We start from the raw sequence: 16,791 nt of genomic DNA, 5'->3' as shown, positions 1-16,791 counted from the left end.
TATAATGAGCAAGACAATGTCCTTACTCTCATGAAGATTCTATTTTGTAGTAGAAATAGACAATAAACAAACAAAGAATGAGAATGTGATAGGTATTAACTAATTATAACTTAAATGTAGGTAAATGATAATATGTTTATTTTTGCTATTGTTTCCTATGAGGCCAGGAACCGTGCTTCATGTTCTCTATGTAATAACTCATTTAATCCTCATAACAACTCTACCGAGGCAGTTGGTATTATAAATCCTTATCTTACAGGTGAGAAAACTGAGGCATGGAGAGGTTAAGTAAATTTCCCAAGGTCACAGGGCTGGCAAAATGGCACAACCAGGATTAGATTCCCGGCAGCCTGGCTCCAGAGGCTGTGCTCGTTCCCTCTGCTTCCTTTCCATGATGTCAACCTATTAAGAGCTACTGGCCAGCCGTGGCCACATAGAAAGGGGGCACCTGAGGGGCAGTGCCATCTTATTCTGTCTCGAGATGAAGCCTGGGTCTAGAAATGTGGGCCCCAGTCCTGTGGGAAGGGGGCATCCTGCAGTGGTAACAGCAGCTCAGGCTGACACTGCTCCAGCAACAGCAGGACAGTCCAAGATTTCCTTAGTCCCAAGACCACCAGGCAACTTTCCAAGGAAGACCTGACCCCTTCTAAGGAAGGACACTCCAGCCTCATGGGCATTTGACATGGGCAGAGAACACTGGTTCTTAATCAGTTTTCTCCATCAGTCTCCTGAGCCCAGTCAGTGCGATCGTAGCCTAGAGACTGTCCCACTCTTGGTGCTGACAGATCTGGTTTCTGAGCCCCGAAGCCTCTCCTTGGGATCCCAGGCGATGCTGTTGAATCACAACCACGACGGCTGCTCCCAGGCACCAAACACCTACTATTCACTAGGCACCGTGTTAGGCGCTCTCCCCTGGGTCTCTCTTCAGGCTCTGTGAGTTCATGGTTCTCGGCGGGGGCAATCCTATCTCAAGTCACCGGGGATCTGGGCCCACAGGACAGCTCTGCCTACCAAGGTAACAACAGCCAACGTAGTGGTGAAAAGCTCTCTGGAGTCAGATACAAGCTCAGACTTCCTCAGTCGCTTACTAGCTGTGGAACCATTGTGCCTCCGTTTTTTCATGTGTAATATGGGAATAATAATACCTACACCCGGGTAGGTTAGATTATGCAACAGTAGAAAGTGAAGCCTAAAATCCCATGAGATGAACACATCAACGTTTATTTCTTATTCACGCAAAGTGGGCTCTCCTGGGCACTCCCTTCCAAGTGGAGATTCAGTACCAGTCAGCTTGCAACTTGTGGTTACACCATCGAGATATATGTGGCTCCCAGGTGGACACTGCAGGAAAAGAGAAAGCTAAAGAGAATGCACTGGCAATTCAATGCTTCAGTGTGGCTGTAGGGAAATGAACAAAGGGTCTTGAAGTAGACAGTCTCCAAAGTTGGCCACTTATCTATTCCTTCCCTTCCTGTCTGTGCAAGCCACTCTCCCCATCAAGAGGCAAGGTCTATTTCCCTCCCCTTTAATCCAGCTGGACTTGTGCCTTGCTTTGGTCGAGAGAATGTGAAGGAACTAACCCTGTGCCAATTCTAGACCTACTCACTCTTCAAAAAGCCTGGAAGTTTTGCTGTACTTGGAAGCCAGCTCAGATAAAAAGTCCAACAACTTTGATGCCTTCATGCTATAATAAAGACCAAGCAGCCACACAGAGCGACTGTGTGGAAAGATGGAGATGTCCCGCTGGCTCCCAGCTCATCCAGCCACCCCAGTTGGGGTGCCAGACACATGAGTGAAGGAACCACCTTGGACATCTCAGCCCCCCATCACCACATGGAGCAGCAGACCTACCTAGCTGAGCTCAGCCCAGATTGCAGAATCATGAGAAATAAGAAGTTATTGTTTTGGGCCAATTCACTATGCAGCAATAGAAAGAGGATGTGTGTGCCCCTGAGGGCGGGGAAGAGGGAGACATTGAGAATGTGTCTGATTCCCAGGACAAGCACCTGAGCAGAAGCTTGAAGTGGTTCTCCCCAGGGCTCTGAGTGAATGAGAGCATACGTGCCCTGCTTTGGGGCCTAAGAGACACAAAATCGGGGAGCAAAAGTTCCGCTGTGTGTGCAGACTGCAGCCTGGGGTTGGCTGAGCTCTGCGGAGCGAAACACTCATCTGGCACTTCAAGGGTCTGCAGCTTGGGGTGAGGGCTGCAAGCTAGGCAGGGATGTCTTCTCAGGGGAGTGCAGGGGGAGTGGCTTTGTGGCCAGAAGACATCAAGAAGCTGCAAGTGAGAGAACTCCCAAGTTGACAGGACTATCCTGAGCTCACTTAAGATGAGCCTGGGGACTCCTGGAAATGCCCAGAGGACACCCAGGAAGAGGAACCCCCTGTGAGCAGAAGGAGGCAGAGGTCATGAAGTTGAGCTGTTACTGTCCTTGGGACCTCACATGTGCCCACCTGGCTAGTGTGGCCCCAAGAAACACAGGAAAGAGCAGGAAGGCTTGAAAGTGACAGCCAAAAAAGCTGAATTCAGAAACTAGGTGAAACATCCTTGGGGACTGCCGGCACTAGGTGGGAGGAATCTGAAGGGGGCTGGTGTGGGCAGAGAAGATGCCCAGAGAAGTCCTGTTTATTACTGTGGTTCTAACTCTGTTTCGACCTCCCTAGGCCAGCCTTTAGGCTGGAGCTTTGGCAAGGACACTGAAAGGATTTTGTTGAGATGCCCAGGCCCTGGGGTCTCTTGGCACAGGACTCAATTTTCCAGCTCTTCCTAGGGACGATCTGGTCTCTGTACCCAGATTCTGGGCCTGGGAAGGAAGTGGTTTCTAGATCCAAGAGGTCTCTAGAGGCAAAGAGAGACTCAGACCAACAAAGAACCAGGAACTCAGTCAGAGGGGGCTACGTGCCTTCAGTGGGCTGGGACAGCCCGCTGTGTGTGTGTGTGGTGGAGGAGGGGATGAGACTGTGTGGATGATTCCAGGGCCCAGAATGGCAAGAAGGACCATTGCTATGGACCACACAATTAGCAAAATGTTCCCAAGACATCAAATCAGCTAAGGATTGGAATGAGGCTCAGTGGGAAACCATCTGCGACTAATTAGCGATGGCAACCCAGAGGCTGAGGGCAGTGGCAGCTTGTCACTCCGTGACCTCCGCCAAGCGACTGTACCTCTTACTCTTTCTCACTTCTAAAGCACAACGTAAGAAAAGGCAAGTGGCCGAGCAGTAGGGAGCCCCTTCCTTACTCATGGGGACAAAACCCTTGTCCATGAGAAGGAGCCCCTAGCAAGCACTTCCTGACTCTCCACGTAAAAGCCTCCGAGAAGCTCAACTAGGAAGCTTCTTCCCTGTCCCCTAAGCTGTCCCCAGGGTGCTCAGAGAGATCTTTTTTTAGGGTCTGTGTGAGCTGTGCCACAGCTGGGGCTCAGCCTCTCACCCCAAAGTACAGCCCCTCCTGGTTGGTCGGCACCCTCCAACCACACCCGCACCCTCCGCTGAGCAGGCATGTCCACCCTTACTCATGACCTCTCTCCAGCCTCATCTGCATCTGACATCCCTTGTTGGGCTGTGGCAGAGAATACTCAACAGACTCATATTAAAAATGCCCTTTAAAATACAAAAGCTTTGAACTAAAGAAATACCTAGCAAAGTTTTCATGGAAAGTTCAGATCTGCTGGTTCAATTCACTACACTTAGATGCACCTTTTCGAATAATAGGGAAAAAATGTAACAGGGTCAGACCCAATCAATATGCTTGTTCAAACGGAATTGCGGGGACTGTGATGTGCACACATTTGTACTCTGCCTTTGTACCCCGCCACTCGCTCTGAAGAAAGGTTTCTTTGCTCGGAGAGCAATGAAAGTGGTCGCCTTTGGAGCGGAGGCAGCAAAGCAATGGCATGTTTACCGGGCCGGGAGGGGCTGCCATTTTTCACATCCCCCAGCCTTGTCTCTTTGTTCTTTTCATAACGGCACAAAATCCACATGGGCCAAGTTCTTCACACACCCAGGTGTCTGATGCTGAAGTGGAAGCAGAGGGCTCCCAGCATTTGCCTGCCACGTCTCAGAAATGTGATTTGCGGATTAGACAAATAATTTGCTGCTTCTTTCCCACCCTTGGTGCGAACAAAAAAAAGGACTTGCCATGGAGTACTGTACTGCAGTTGGGGAAACCGCCCAAAGCTTAAGATCAACTCTTATCTGGCTGAGTCAGGGTCCACATCTGTCCACTCCCTGCCCCTTCCACCCTCAAGCCGACTTTGGACACACAGAGACTTCCCTGGCCTTAGACTACAACCTACAACAGCCAGGAAAATTCTGGAGAACCCAGCTTCACTGAAGATAGCCAAGTAGGGAAGGGGGCTAAGGGCAGTTTCCGCCCCACAGCCAGACACACAGACAGGCAGATTGAATGATGGGCGCAAACAAAAGGCTGTTTTTCACCATCCCCATCAGTTTGGGCACATCTCAATGTCAATCATCTAAACACTGCTCTGGACATGTCAGGAGGCTCAAGGCGGGATTAGAAAAAGCTTTTATTCCCAGCTCCTATATTTCAAATTAGATCTTAAAATGTTTTCATTGTCTTCAACCTAGGCCCAGGTTAAAGTTAAAACTCAGGAGTGGATGCTAACAATAGACGCAGAAGCAGCACACTCACATCCCCTTTTGTCAACCATAATCCTATCATTTAAAACACTGCTCAGGTTCTGTGGTCTCCTATAAATAAGCGAAGCTGAAATCGTGGGCCACGTGGAGTCTCCCAGTCTTCCCCACCTGGAGGGTCCCTGGTCAGCGAGTACTTTCACAGATGGCCCCATCTTACCTCAAGTAACAAGAGTCCTCCCGAGGGGTTTGAGAAGGGGACTATGCCATGTTGCCTGTTTATACATGATGCAGCTGGAACGTGCCTTTTCCAAACTGCGCGTGCTCTTCATCGAGTCTGAGTTTGGGACCTGTCATGCTCTCTGAATATTGAAATTGGGGCCACGCTTCTTACAGAACAGGCTGTACCTCTTTCCTGCTGGAGCTGGAGAGAACAGTTAGAGAGTCGCCATGCTCCCTCTTACACAGGATTGTATGTCTGAAACAAACTGAGACCAACAGTAAGAAAACCACTGACATGTTTTCACAGAGAAAAGGTCTACAGACAGCAACCTGTGTTAGGGTATCGCCCTCTGTACCTTGTTTTTTCTCTTTTGCACTCAGTCGTGGAGGAAGCCTCCTCCCTCTAACCCTCTTCCATCTGTTATGGAGATATCTCCAAGTAATGTTTAAAACAAGAGGGTGCTTTTTATTTTAAAATTCAAAAAGAAATCGGTAGCTAAAAGAGCAGCAGTGTCCTCTGTTCAGAATGCCTTGGAATCTATTTCCCCCAGTTCAAATAGCTGGAAAGTTACTCTAAATCTCGGGTGCTCTTCTTGGCAACAGAGAAAAATTGCTATAACAACAAACTTGGAAATATACGCAACCCTAAACTGAACTGGCCTCTTGCCTTCTGTTTTAAGCATTTGTCAGAAGTCAAAATGAATTAAATACAAATCTAGTTTGCAATGGTCCGTCACTAACCCACCTCGTTGGCATGAGCACACGGCGTGTGGGTTGGAAGGGGGCCACTGGCATCCCTCCTGCTTTCCTGGGTTGCAGTCTGCCTGCCAAGCCAGCCCCACAGGGAGTCCATAGCCCGGTGGCTCCTCCACAGGGGTGGGGGACACCCTGAGCAGCGGCGGGGGTCCAGAAGCACAGGCCTTCTTCCCCTAGGCCTCCGAAGTCAATCAAGTGTCAAGGAACTGTCATCAGGAGAAACTTTTCACAGGTGAACACAAGCAGGATCAAGAACTGACAGTGGGGATTTTCCAAAGAAATGGAGAAAAAAACTAACACAGGCGACTCACGAGAACAGAGCCAGCAAGAGGCAAGAAGTCTATCAGGTTAATATTTTAATCTGTACATCACATTTTTTTTTTTTTTTTGCAAACGATTACGCTTTTATTTAAATTAACTTTTCTTGCAAAATATTCATTTCATTTTTCCAACAAAATCTTATAAAGGCAAAAATAAAATCTTATTTTGGCAAATGTCATGAAGTCGATACTGGCAGCATATGGAGTTAGTTAAAAATAGACGTCAATTTCTAAATATAGTCAAGATTTTTTTCTGACCATAGTCAAAGACAAATTTCCACTTAAAGTGTGGCTCCACCCAATGGAGGTTCCCCCCCCCACCCTAAACATTTTCTGTATGCGGAATATCATGAGCTTATGACTTAAATAAAGGGCCTGGCTTGGCAACCCCTTCCTCATTTTGGGCTGGAAGTCAAGTCGAAGTCCTGCCATCATGGCCCTGCTGGCTGCTGGCCGTGAGGGATGGTGGGGACACACTGCCAGCCCTCCTGCCACCAGGCCAAGTCCTGGGAAAACTGACTTAGGTTCTCCAGGGGCAGGCAGCAAAGCTCCCAGGATCCCTATCACAGCCCAGTGTGGTGTCAAGCAGGTTTAGGTGGGTGCCACCCAATCTGGGAGTTTATTGCTTATGAGATAATAAAAGGTGCTTCCTCTCACCTTTTCTATATTTCAAAGTGAATTTTTTTAATTAAGCAAACTACTTTTTTTTCTTCCTAAGAAGAGCCCTTCGCTGAGACAACCTCATGGGCAGGTTGGGAGCCAAAACTCTTGACAATACTGTTGCCCCGAAACCAAACCCCAGGGGTCAAGGCACAGACTTGGGCTCCACACGCCATCCCAGTGGAGTGTGACACCCCAAAGCAGGTCACCAGGCCAAGGGCTCCTCACCCCCCAGGATGCACACTGATGAACCTATTGCTGGAATCCACCGGAGGAACATTCTCAAATCCGACCTTCACCTGAGTTCATCGGATGTTGGAGTGGCCTCTGCTTACTCTGTCCTTCTCCCCCACACCCACACCCACACCCACACCCACACCTACCACCCGACGGCCCCTGGATCTGTATGTGCAGCTCCATAATCATGCATGCTCACCTTTCCAGCCACTCAGCCCTTGAGGTGAAATTATAAAATATATTCTGATTTAAAATACAGTGTCAGTATTGTAGTGTGTATCAAAAGTGCGTTTGTCATATGTAAAAAAGAGTGAACTAACACAAGTCGGGGGGTGGGAGTGAGGACCTAGCCCTCATCAACACCCACAGTTGGAGGGCTGCTCCCTCCCTCAGCCAGAACCCCTGCTCGGCTGCAAGGGATTTCCTTGGAGGGGGAAAAGTCAATCTTCTCAGAGGAAGCTGGTTCCACTGGACCCTGGCTCCAGATTTCTCCTCCGCACACTGCGTCACGGGTCAGTCACTGCCTGGGCTGGCAAAAAGCACAGGAGACAATGAGAAACTGGCAGGACCCTGCCCATGTCTGGGGAGCAGGAGGTGGGCAAGTCCACGCACACATGTGACAGGAAATGGCAGGCTGACATACACAGAGTAGCAGAGCAGAGGGCTGGGGCAATGCGGCCGCTGCGAGGGGACCCTCGGCTTCTAGAACTCACAGGCACTCGAGCTCACCCTTCCTCCAACTCGACCATTTCTAGGCAGTTTGCCAGATACGTGCTGGCCCCTAAATTGGGTCTCTCCTCTGACAGAGCAAAAAGCCTGAGAAAAGAAGGTTCTGGGGTCCAGTTCTGGCCTCTCTCTTCTTTCGCTGAGTGACTTGGGGTAACTCTGTCAGGCCCCAAGAGCCTTGTTTTTTGTTTTTGTTTTTTAATCTAAAATCAGAGTGGTCATACCCACCCTCTAACGAGGATTCTGGGAGGTGAGAGGAAATGCAGATGTGCTCTGAAAAGAGCATTAAACGCCTACTTCACATCCACGGGGGCACCAAAAGCTGGGAGAGGACAAGAGCCTCACCCCAGCCTCTGACTTGGACAGTATCACCACACTCGGATCTCTAGGAAAAACTACACACCCGGCCGTGGCCCCAGCAAGACTCTGCAGCCTTCACAAAAAACCCAGCTGGAGCATTTCCGCATGGTTCTTCAGTCACGGGATCTCTATTGCACACCCCCCGAGAACCCAGCCCAAGCAGGCCGGCCCCTTCCTTCCTTCTCAGGCTGGCAGGGCCTGCTGGCTCCACCAGAGGCTGGGTAAATGCCCAGGCTGGTAGACACCTGCCGAAAACTATGTCCCTCACCCCACTATGCACACACTCTGTCGCTCACTTCACGCCCTTGTCCTTGTCCAAACACCTGGAGCTCCAGGGGCGGGGGCGCCCAGATGAGTCCATGGGTAGGGATGGAGAACAAAGGCTCTGAGCTCGCAGTGAAGGGGTTCGAATCCTGGCTCTGACACTTACAGCTGTGACTTCTTGGGCAAGTCCCTCAAGGTCTCTGAGCTTCGATTCCTCATCTGTAAAATGTGGGTGAACATCTTCATAGGGTTGTTGCATGGATCAAAGGAGATGCTTGGCACAATGCCTGGCACGCCGTAGGTACTTAACAATGTTAACCGTAAGTATATATAAAGGAAAGAGAGGGGAAAACCCTACAAAATGACAGCGAGGTGAAATATCAGAAAAAGGGTGCTGAGACTTCTGATCTGACCTCTCCCTGGCAGGGTGAGGCGACTGGGCTCAGAAGCAATGGGCCCAGGACAAGAACTCGCCACAAGACTGAACCAGAAGCCGGGCCTCCCGAATCCTGGTCCCGTGTTCCTTCCCTAATCCCACACCGCCTCTCATCACTAATGCTCACGTGGGGAGGACTCAGAAGGGCTGGTGCTGGAACCTTCTGAATGGCTGAGGGCCAGTTTCACATTGCCCTGGGCGGCCTCTCCCTGAAGCTTCCCTTCCTCTCCACCCTAAGGTGCTCTAGTGACTAAAAGGGCAGTCCTAGTCCTTGCGTGGGCACTGATTCCCTGTGACCTACAGTGAGGCCACAACCCCTCACAGGGCCCCAGTTTCCTCATCTGTAAATTGGACTTTTCCAGTCTTCTAGTTCTTCAATTTCTTTGGCCAAAGCCTCGAGCGGTTGAGCTAAGTCTTCCTTTCCAAGCGGCCCTGATCCTCTGCACTCTCCTGGCCACGGGAAGGAGAGCAGGGTGAGGAGGGGTGCGGTTTAGCTCTTGAGATTTCTGGGAGCTGGGAGGCTTGGATCTTACGGTCTTTACTGTATTAGAGCTACTGAGGGTGCAGTTTCTAAAACACATCAGCCCCCCACCTGCCTACCAGTCCAGGTGGTCTCCCCAGCGGCCGCTTTGCCACAGGAAGGAAGCGTCAGCAGGTGGCACTGCAAACATCTGAGCAACGGAAGGGGAAGGGGCGGGGCATGCGCAGCGCCAGGCAGGGGCACGCCAGGCAGGGGCTCTTACTTGGAAGGTGTTAGACAAAGGTGTAGTGGAGTCCGTTGCTTAAGGGGGGGTAAGGTGGCACGGTCCTGGCGGACAGAGGGGCTTTAGGCGGGAGGAGGGCCAGCTGCTGCGCTAGACGGGCACACAGGAATTAAGCGGTGTGTTAGGCTCCCCGTCTGTTCTCACAGCGCGAGACGCCCCACTTGGCAGGGCTGCGTGGCGTGAGCACCGCCGCCCACCATTAATGGCCTGGGCTTGAGGGGCAGGGGCACATCTGTGGGGCCTGCAGATCCCAGATATGTCTCTGGGATGGGAGAGAGAGCGAGAGGGAAGCAGGGCTGAAGCACAGGTGGCCACTTGGCGGGGAAGTGAGGGTGGCCCTGCTAACTGTTCAGTTTGGGGCCTGCTGGTGGGAAGGAAGCCAGGGACCATAGGCCCACATGGGTAGAGCAAGCACAAGCTGGACAGGAGGGCACTCATGGCTGGGGGGTACCCCCACGGGAACCCTTGGCATGGGGAGGAGCTCAAAATTGCTGGGGTGGGCCACAGGGAGCCCGGGATCATGAGAAGGAGGGGTCTGGGAGAGCCATCTCCTGTCTCCCCCGCCACAAAAAGCCACACTGACTTCTCAGCCCACTCAGTATGTCTTCCAAGGGAGTCAGGACAGCAGAAATCTCAGGGACTCTGTGTAGGATCAGGACATTGGGGCAGAGAACAGGCTTCTGCTGAGATCTCGGCCCCTCCCCTTGTCCTTGGTCATTCCTATGGCTTCTCGAGGCACCATTAGAGCTCTGCTTCCCAGACCAGACTCCCCAGGACAGGTCACCTCAGGACCCTGCTCCCTTGGTCACTTCCAGATCCTTTGGCCAGGGTTGGAATACTGGTGGGGATTGACAGAGCTTCAGGCTCTATGACCACACCTCTCCAGAAGGCCAAGAGCACACCTGCCCAAGGCATCACCTAGCCCACAGCGGCCTCTGCATTTGGGGAGAAACTGTGCCAGGTGAACTGTGAGGGCACACATGGGGAGGGGAGTGGTAGGTGGAGGGAGGAGTCAAGAGTCTCTTTCCTGGCTAAGAAAGCCGTTTTACACATGCACATGTACTTGTAGACCCAGGCATGCAGCACGTACACACGTGCACACACACACACTCCCTTTCCACAGTGCTGTTTTTATCCACTGGCCGACAAAGTCCCACTTCCCTAGTCCTGCTTTCTGGCACACGTCACTCACCCTAAGGTGAATGACAGCTTTGATGTGGAGACCAAAGCAGGGGTCCCAGGGAGGACAAGAAGGCCCCATTCTGCCTTGCAAGAAATTCAAGCACCAACGGCTCTGCTGGCCCCCGTTATGAGGCCAGAAACCACAGCCTTGGCCCCTGGCTCAGAGGCCTGAAAAACCTGTTCTTAACCAACAATCTCAGAGAAAGCAGAGTAGTAGCATCACCCCCAGATTGAAGAATGAGCAAGAGAGACCCCCTCTCCCAGGCCTTCCTCTGACACTCCTGAGATGCAGGCCCCTCCACTGCCTGGCCTGCCCCACATCACCTTCTGAGCCCTGTGGTGTTCATGGGACAGGAGAACACACCACTGGCTCTTGACTACCAAGCTCGACACCTGGTTTCCCTGACAGGCCCTGTGGGCCCTGGGCCGCAGGGGCAGAGAGTAGGACCCAGCCTTGGAGGCTGGCTTCTATGGCCTCACCTGCCACTTGCTTGCTGCGCTGGGAGGCCTCGGAGGCCAGGGCGTAGGAGATGTTGATGATGCGCTCCTGCTCCTGCAGCTGTGAGTCCAGGTCGGCCACGCTGTTCCGGTCCTGGCCTGAGGCCGGCTGCAGGTTGCACATGCTGCAGGAGGGCCAGAAAGCAGGCTGTGGGCCCCCGCCACCCTGGCATCCACCCCAGGAGAGGAGGGGCTTCCTGGATTAAAGGATCTCATTCTTGTAAGGGTTATCAGATAAAAATGGTCTACACTCTCTCTAGACACAGGTATAGGTGCTTCTCCCCAAATACCTAAACAATCACAGCCTTGTTCCTTCTCTGGGAAAAATCACAGACCTCGAGGTAAGTGCTGCAGCTCTGGGCTCCTGTTAAATCCAAGTGTGAAACAGCTACCTTAGCTCTGAATGGAAGGCCCTCAAACACCAGGTTTACATTTGAGAAGCTGTGAAAGCTGAGGGGACAGGAAAGCCACTTCTTAGGGGCCCATCATAGCCTCCTGGGAAATGGCCAAGGCCCCTGGCACCTCGGGACAAGTCTGGAGCCCCTGGCTCTGGTCTGCGGGTCTGTGTGCGAGAACAGGGGCCCTAACGCTGGGAGCTACAACTGTGTCCACTTTACTGCCATACTTGGCTTCATCCCAGCACTTGCCAGGGTCACTGGACGTGGGATGAGCCTTCTATGAGTGTTTCGGCACTTCCCAGATAACCCGGGCAAGCTTCTTCGCCCATCTGCTGGTGACGTGCTGAGTGCCAGCCTTCCCCTTCCAGTGAGGAGGCCTGGCTAAACACACACCTAGCCAGCTTGCCCAGGGCCTTCCCAACAGACACCCCAGGGGTCGGGGCTGGCGGGCTGCCAGAACCTGGGCAGCGCGAGTGCAGACCTGGACCGGGCGAGGATGTTGCGGATCTTCTCGGCTTTGCGGTACCGCGCCTGCAGCTCCTCTAGGCTGGGCGGCTCTTCAGGATCCAGCTCCACGTAACGCTCGGGGATGGGGACCTTCTCTGGTTTGGACAGCTAAGGAGAGGACCAGGAGGTGGGCAGAGGCTCAGATGTTTGGGTTCGAGACCTGCTCCCCACCCTGTCCCCCATGAGGAAGCACACATTGCCCACAGAGATTAAGTGACTTGCCAAGATCACATTGGCAGTCCATAGTCTACGTTCTTTCCACTATACCAGAAAGCACCTACAGGCTAAGGGGAGGGGAGGGGGAGACAAACAACTGGACTAGAAGCCCTCAGGATAAAATGATCATCCTCCATGCCACCCTCAACGTGATCTGGACCTTGCCAGCCTCTCCAGCCACACGGTCGCACCATGTGGCCTCTGTCCTTGCTCGCTCCTCTGCCTGGGACACTCTTCCTCTGTTCCATAGACTCTTCCTCATCATTCCCACCTCATCTCCAGATGCCTTCCCTGACTGAACTGTTATTCCCTCCACTTTTCTGTTTGTCTCTCCACTGTCTGTGCAAGGACCTGGCACCTAATAGTCTATCACTAAATACTCCTTGGATGGGTGGACAGATGGGTGCACAGATGAATGAGTAGGTGGATGGGTGGGTGAGGTGAGTGGATGAAAGGATGGCTGAGTAGATGGCTAGGTAGTTGCATGTAAGGAAGTGATAGTAATTTCTGTCTCTACGAAAGCTCCTCAGATAAGACAGGAGGCAGCCATGCTTATCTATTGTTTCTAGAGGAAAAGGGGTCCTGACTCCTCCCCACCACTCTCTCTCACAAACCCAGCAGCAACCTCAGCTTGGTGAAAACTCTCTAAGAAAACTAAAGGCAACTTTTATACATTCCAGGGAATTTTTTCCTCCTTGGGCTATAACGGCACATTAAAATGGGGCTGGTTGAAGCTTCTAAAAACAAGCTAAGTCCGATCCCTGGGCAAATCTGGACTTGAATTAAACCCAGACAACCCTTTCATTCTGGTGAAAGATGTCAAGAAATAAGCTCTTCTCTGTTGTTTCCAATGAGGGCAGATCCAGAGAAGGAAGTAGATTACATTGTAGCAAGAGGGATTTAGGTTAGAGATAAGGAAGGACTTTTTCCCCTGGCTGGCAGGCCAGTCAGGACACTAAAGAAAGCAATTTCATTGCCAAGACAGCATGTAGAAGCTTCTTCTGTGGATCTGAGAAAGTACAGACCTTTGGCTATTTCAGAGGTGCCAAACATAAAGGGTCTAAGGACATGGAACTCATTAAGCTCTGAAGCCCCAGCTGACCCCAGAAGTCATCCTCCATAGGTGTCAATTTGCCCACATGCCGCTAGACCTATCCTTCATGTGGTGAGAGCAGTTCCTCTTATGAAGTTTCAGGCCAGGCAAGTCCTCATACAAATGTTTTTGGGATATCTATAGGCCACTGCATGTTTCATTCAACAGTTATCATTCAGCAAATATTTATGGAGCACCTACTTTGTGCAGATCCAGTTCTAGAGGGACAAAAGTAAACCAAATAGTCATTAGACTCCGTCCTACAGAGCTTATAAAAGACACAGTAGGCCGCAGGTGACCACCCTTTGTCTCAAAGACCCTGAGTCTGTCACTCTCTCATTCCTTTTCTCTTCTCCTGAGTAGAGACGTTCCTGATTGCTAGAGATCCAGGAGTTACTTGTTTTCCTAGGCCTGCCTGTCATGATATATTTAAGCCAGCAGAGGGCGCCAAAAGAATTCACACCAGAACTGTGCAGGTCTCCTAGTCTCTGCCATGGCTGGAAATCTCATCTGTGACTTTCAAACCCAGCCCCCATTCTCCCTAAATCCTCTTGCCCAAGTCGACCTGACTGGGCCAGTTGCAAGGCCATCCCCAGGTTTTCTGGAGAATGTTTTCTAATAATAATTACCTCATCACATGCCTACTATGTGTGGGTTTTGTACTCACCACCTTCTGATCATTCCTAATCCTCCGGGGAACACACAGAGTCAGTTAATCCCCCTCATAACCCACTTTACCATCGAGAAAAACAAGGTACAAAGAGGTTAAATGACTTGTCCCAAATTACAGAGAGATACAGATTTGAATCTGCATCAGGACACTGGGCTTTTATTGTCTCGAGCTGCTATCCATCCTATCTTCTGGGCCACAATGAAGCTGAGCCTTGTCCCCATTCAGCACAACACCCCTCAGTGCCACTGGGGGCCCAAAGGCCATGCCTCCTCGAGGAGCATGAAGGAAGCCCCTGCCCTCACCTCTCTGCTGATGTCCAAGTCATAGTCTTGTGGTTCCAGGTCCAACTCAGTGACAGGCATAGCCTGCACTTTCAACCAGCCATTCTCCTCCTTGTCCTTTCTTCCCCCTTGCATGGCCCGGTCCAGCAACTGCAGGTCAAAGTCCTGCTCGCGTTTCCACTGGCAACAGAACAAGAGGGTAAAATGTAGTCACTTTCTGACTGCTACAGGAGCCATGCCGGTCCCCTTCTGGATGGGTCTCGCAGGTCCTGGTGTCCTTGGGAAGATGGACCTGGCCTGTGACTCACTGGGGAAAAGCTGTGTGACCACAGACCTCAACCTCCTCACCTCTAAAACAAGGCAAACAGTTTTATGACACATGTAGTCCTTGCTATATGCCGTAACTGTCCGTGTAACGGAGGATGAGGCATCTGTTCCTTTTCTACGGCCTGATTCCAGACCGATTTCTCTCTGACCCGGATCCCCTGAGGGTTCAAATATGTACCCCAGGGCACAGGTCAAAGACCCACAACCTTAGATTCACAATGGTCCCCGGGGATACAGGAGGCTCCCAGGTCCAAGAGGGTGACCCCAAAACAGAACCTGGGACAGAGCTCCAGAGGAGAGATTTGCCCCTTCTGCTGCCCCACAGTCATGAAGGCTTTCTGATTCAGGGGCCATACGTCTCAGCTCAGAAATAATGGAATAGCCAAGGGCCTCGCTAATGGGTATTCCCGACAGGATACATTGAGGAGTGGGGGTACTGAACCCACAATGGGGCTGGGGAGGTCCAAGCAAGAACAGCTTGGGGTCAGTGAGGCAGATAAACCTCTGCGTATCACGGCATCTATTTGGGGCAGGTTTTAAGTTAGGAAAAGAGAAAAAGAAACCATATAAAATCGAAATGCTAAATCAAATGCAATATTTCCAAGTCTGTTCCTCACTATCAACCTTTTAAAAAATGTCTCCTCATATAAGGAAAATCTAACTGGCCATTTCAAGATCCAAGCACAACCGTGTAGCTCCACGGCAGCCTTTCTAATCACCTGTGGCCCGCATCCTCACAGGCCTTTGATGCTGAGCAGGTTTCAAGAGAAGGGAACAGGCTCAAAGCCTCTCTTCTCTTGAGCAGAAGCCAAGCAGATGTTTCACAATCCCAGGTCACCTCCTCCCTCCCACCACATCCCTCACAGAGCCCCAAGCAGTCACAATTTTCTTTGATGACCCCACGAGTCCCCCCAAGGATCCAAACCCATAGCCATATCCTTACATATCACCCATTCATGCACAAGCTCTCAATGCTGATTCCAAATCAATGTAATTGCTCTTAAGTGATGGTTCCCAATCACAGTATGAAAGGATTAAATGGTTGATATTTCAGAAGTGAAAAATTAATTTAATGATTCACAAAGGAAAAGCACATTTTCTTACACGCTCACAGTTGCCCCAGATAGAGACAAGCCCTCATTTAAACCCAGCCTGATTGTTTCCACAAACAGAAAAAGATCACTAGGCTCTACAGTGTATCCTGGGGAAGAACCACGCCAATCCATTATCATTAAACAACACATTTATTGGCGTTGATACAGAGACTGACACAAGTCTTTTTTTTTAAGAGAAAAATTACAAGGTATTCAAGTTACGATTTTTAGATAAACTTTCTACATTTGAGACATCGGGTTGTAAAAGGTCAGTGTTACCCCACGTGACATTTGCTTATAAAGTTTAGAAGTTACTGGCTTTGCAGCTTTTCAGGATATGAGTGTCCTGGGTCTTACTCCTTTGGTGTCTGAGCTAACAGCTGCAGAGAGGCCTGTGGATACAGAACATATCCTGCTATCTATTCAAGTTATTAAATACTAGAAACACAAAAATTTTTTCCACAAGAAATTGTGTGATGAGACTGGACCACCTTCCACTTGGTAGAATTTATTCAAATGTACAATCGCCGAAGTCCGTGCCTACTGTCCAGGTGTAAGGCATGGACTTTGATAAATTCATAAGGTGCAGACCTCTGCCAATGACCACGACCCTCGGGTGGCAGGTTGGCTCAGTCTTGCGCGGTGGCTTTTGGGATGAGTGAATTACGAGTCAGTAGGCCTGCATGAAGGGCACAGCAGAAAGGTGAGTCACACGTGGGAATGCTCGCTAGGCTACGGAGACAAGAGCTGCTATTACAAGCCCAGTAATGAAGAGCACAGGCCAGTTAGAGAATGTTCAATGCAAATTAGAAGCTTCTGTAAACACAATCAGGCAGGATTAGAGAGGCAACGAGCGGTAACACTAAAAGCAAAAGAGCTTGTGCAATGAATTAGGGAGAGAAGAGTCAGGCTAGAGGTCTAGGGAAACACTGGATTTCAAACAACAGGGAAAAGTCACATGGGATGTTTCCAAAAGGGACCTAAGGCGACCGTGGGCAGGGTGCAGTGCCTGCAAGCACCACCAGGGGGCAGCACAAATTCCCTGGCTCTCCTGGGGCACCAGGAGGCCAGTCAGCACCACAAGCGGTGGGAGACCACAGCCCTGAGTAGTGGGACATGACCCTGTGCTCAGTTGCCCCACAGGGCATCCGCTTGGACGTTGGAGAGGCTGGTTG

The 16,791-nt window shown here is 50.9% G+C and overlaps 1 protein-coding gene across 1 annotated transcript in view; it reads right to left on the bottom strand.

The window, feature by feature from the left end:
* Positions 1 to 5,953: 5,953 nt before the first annotated feature.
* Positions 5,954 to 16,791, bottom strand: part of PLEKHA7 (pleckstrin homology domain containing A7) — a 125,390-nt gene continuing 114,552 nt past the window's right edge. The window contains exons 22-25 of the mRNA XM_023522143.1: positions 14,217 to 14,375; positions 11,907 to 12,040; positions 11,010 to 11,152; positions 5,954 to 7,326 (exon numbers count right to left, since the gene is read on the bottom strand). Of these exons, the coding sequence (XP_023377911.1) occupies positions 7,304 to 7,326; positions 11,010 to 11,152; positions 11,907 to 12,040; positions 14,217 to 14,375 (459 nt within the window). The 3' untranslated portion in view covers positions 5,954 to 7,303. The remainder of the gene's footprint in view (positions 7,327 to 11,009; positions 11,153 to 11,906; positions 12,041 to 14,216; positions 14,376 to 16,791) is intronic.

This window comes from Pteropus vampyrus, unplaced genomic scaffold (assembly GCF_000151845.1).
Source record: "Pteropus vampyrus isolate Shadow unplaced genomic scaffold, Pvam_2.0 Scaffold334, whole genome shotgun sequence".
Classification (NCBI taxonomy): Eukaryota; Metazoa; Chordata; class Mammalia; order Chiroptera; family Pteropodidae; genus Pteropus; species Pteropus vampyrus.
Note: the sequence above shows the minus strand (reverse complement) of the source record. Positions and strands in the feature narration are given on the sequence as shown.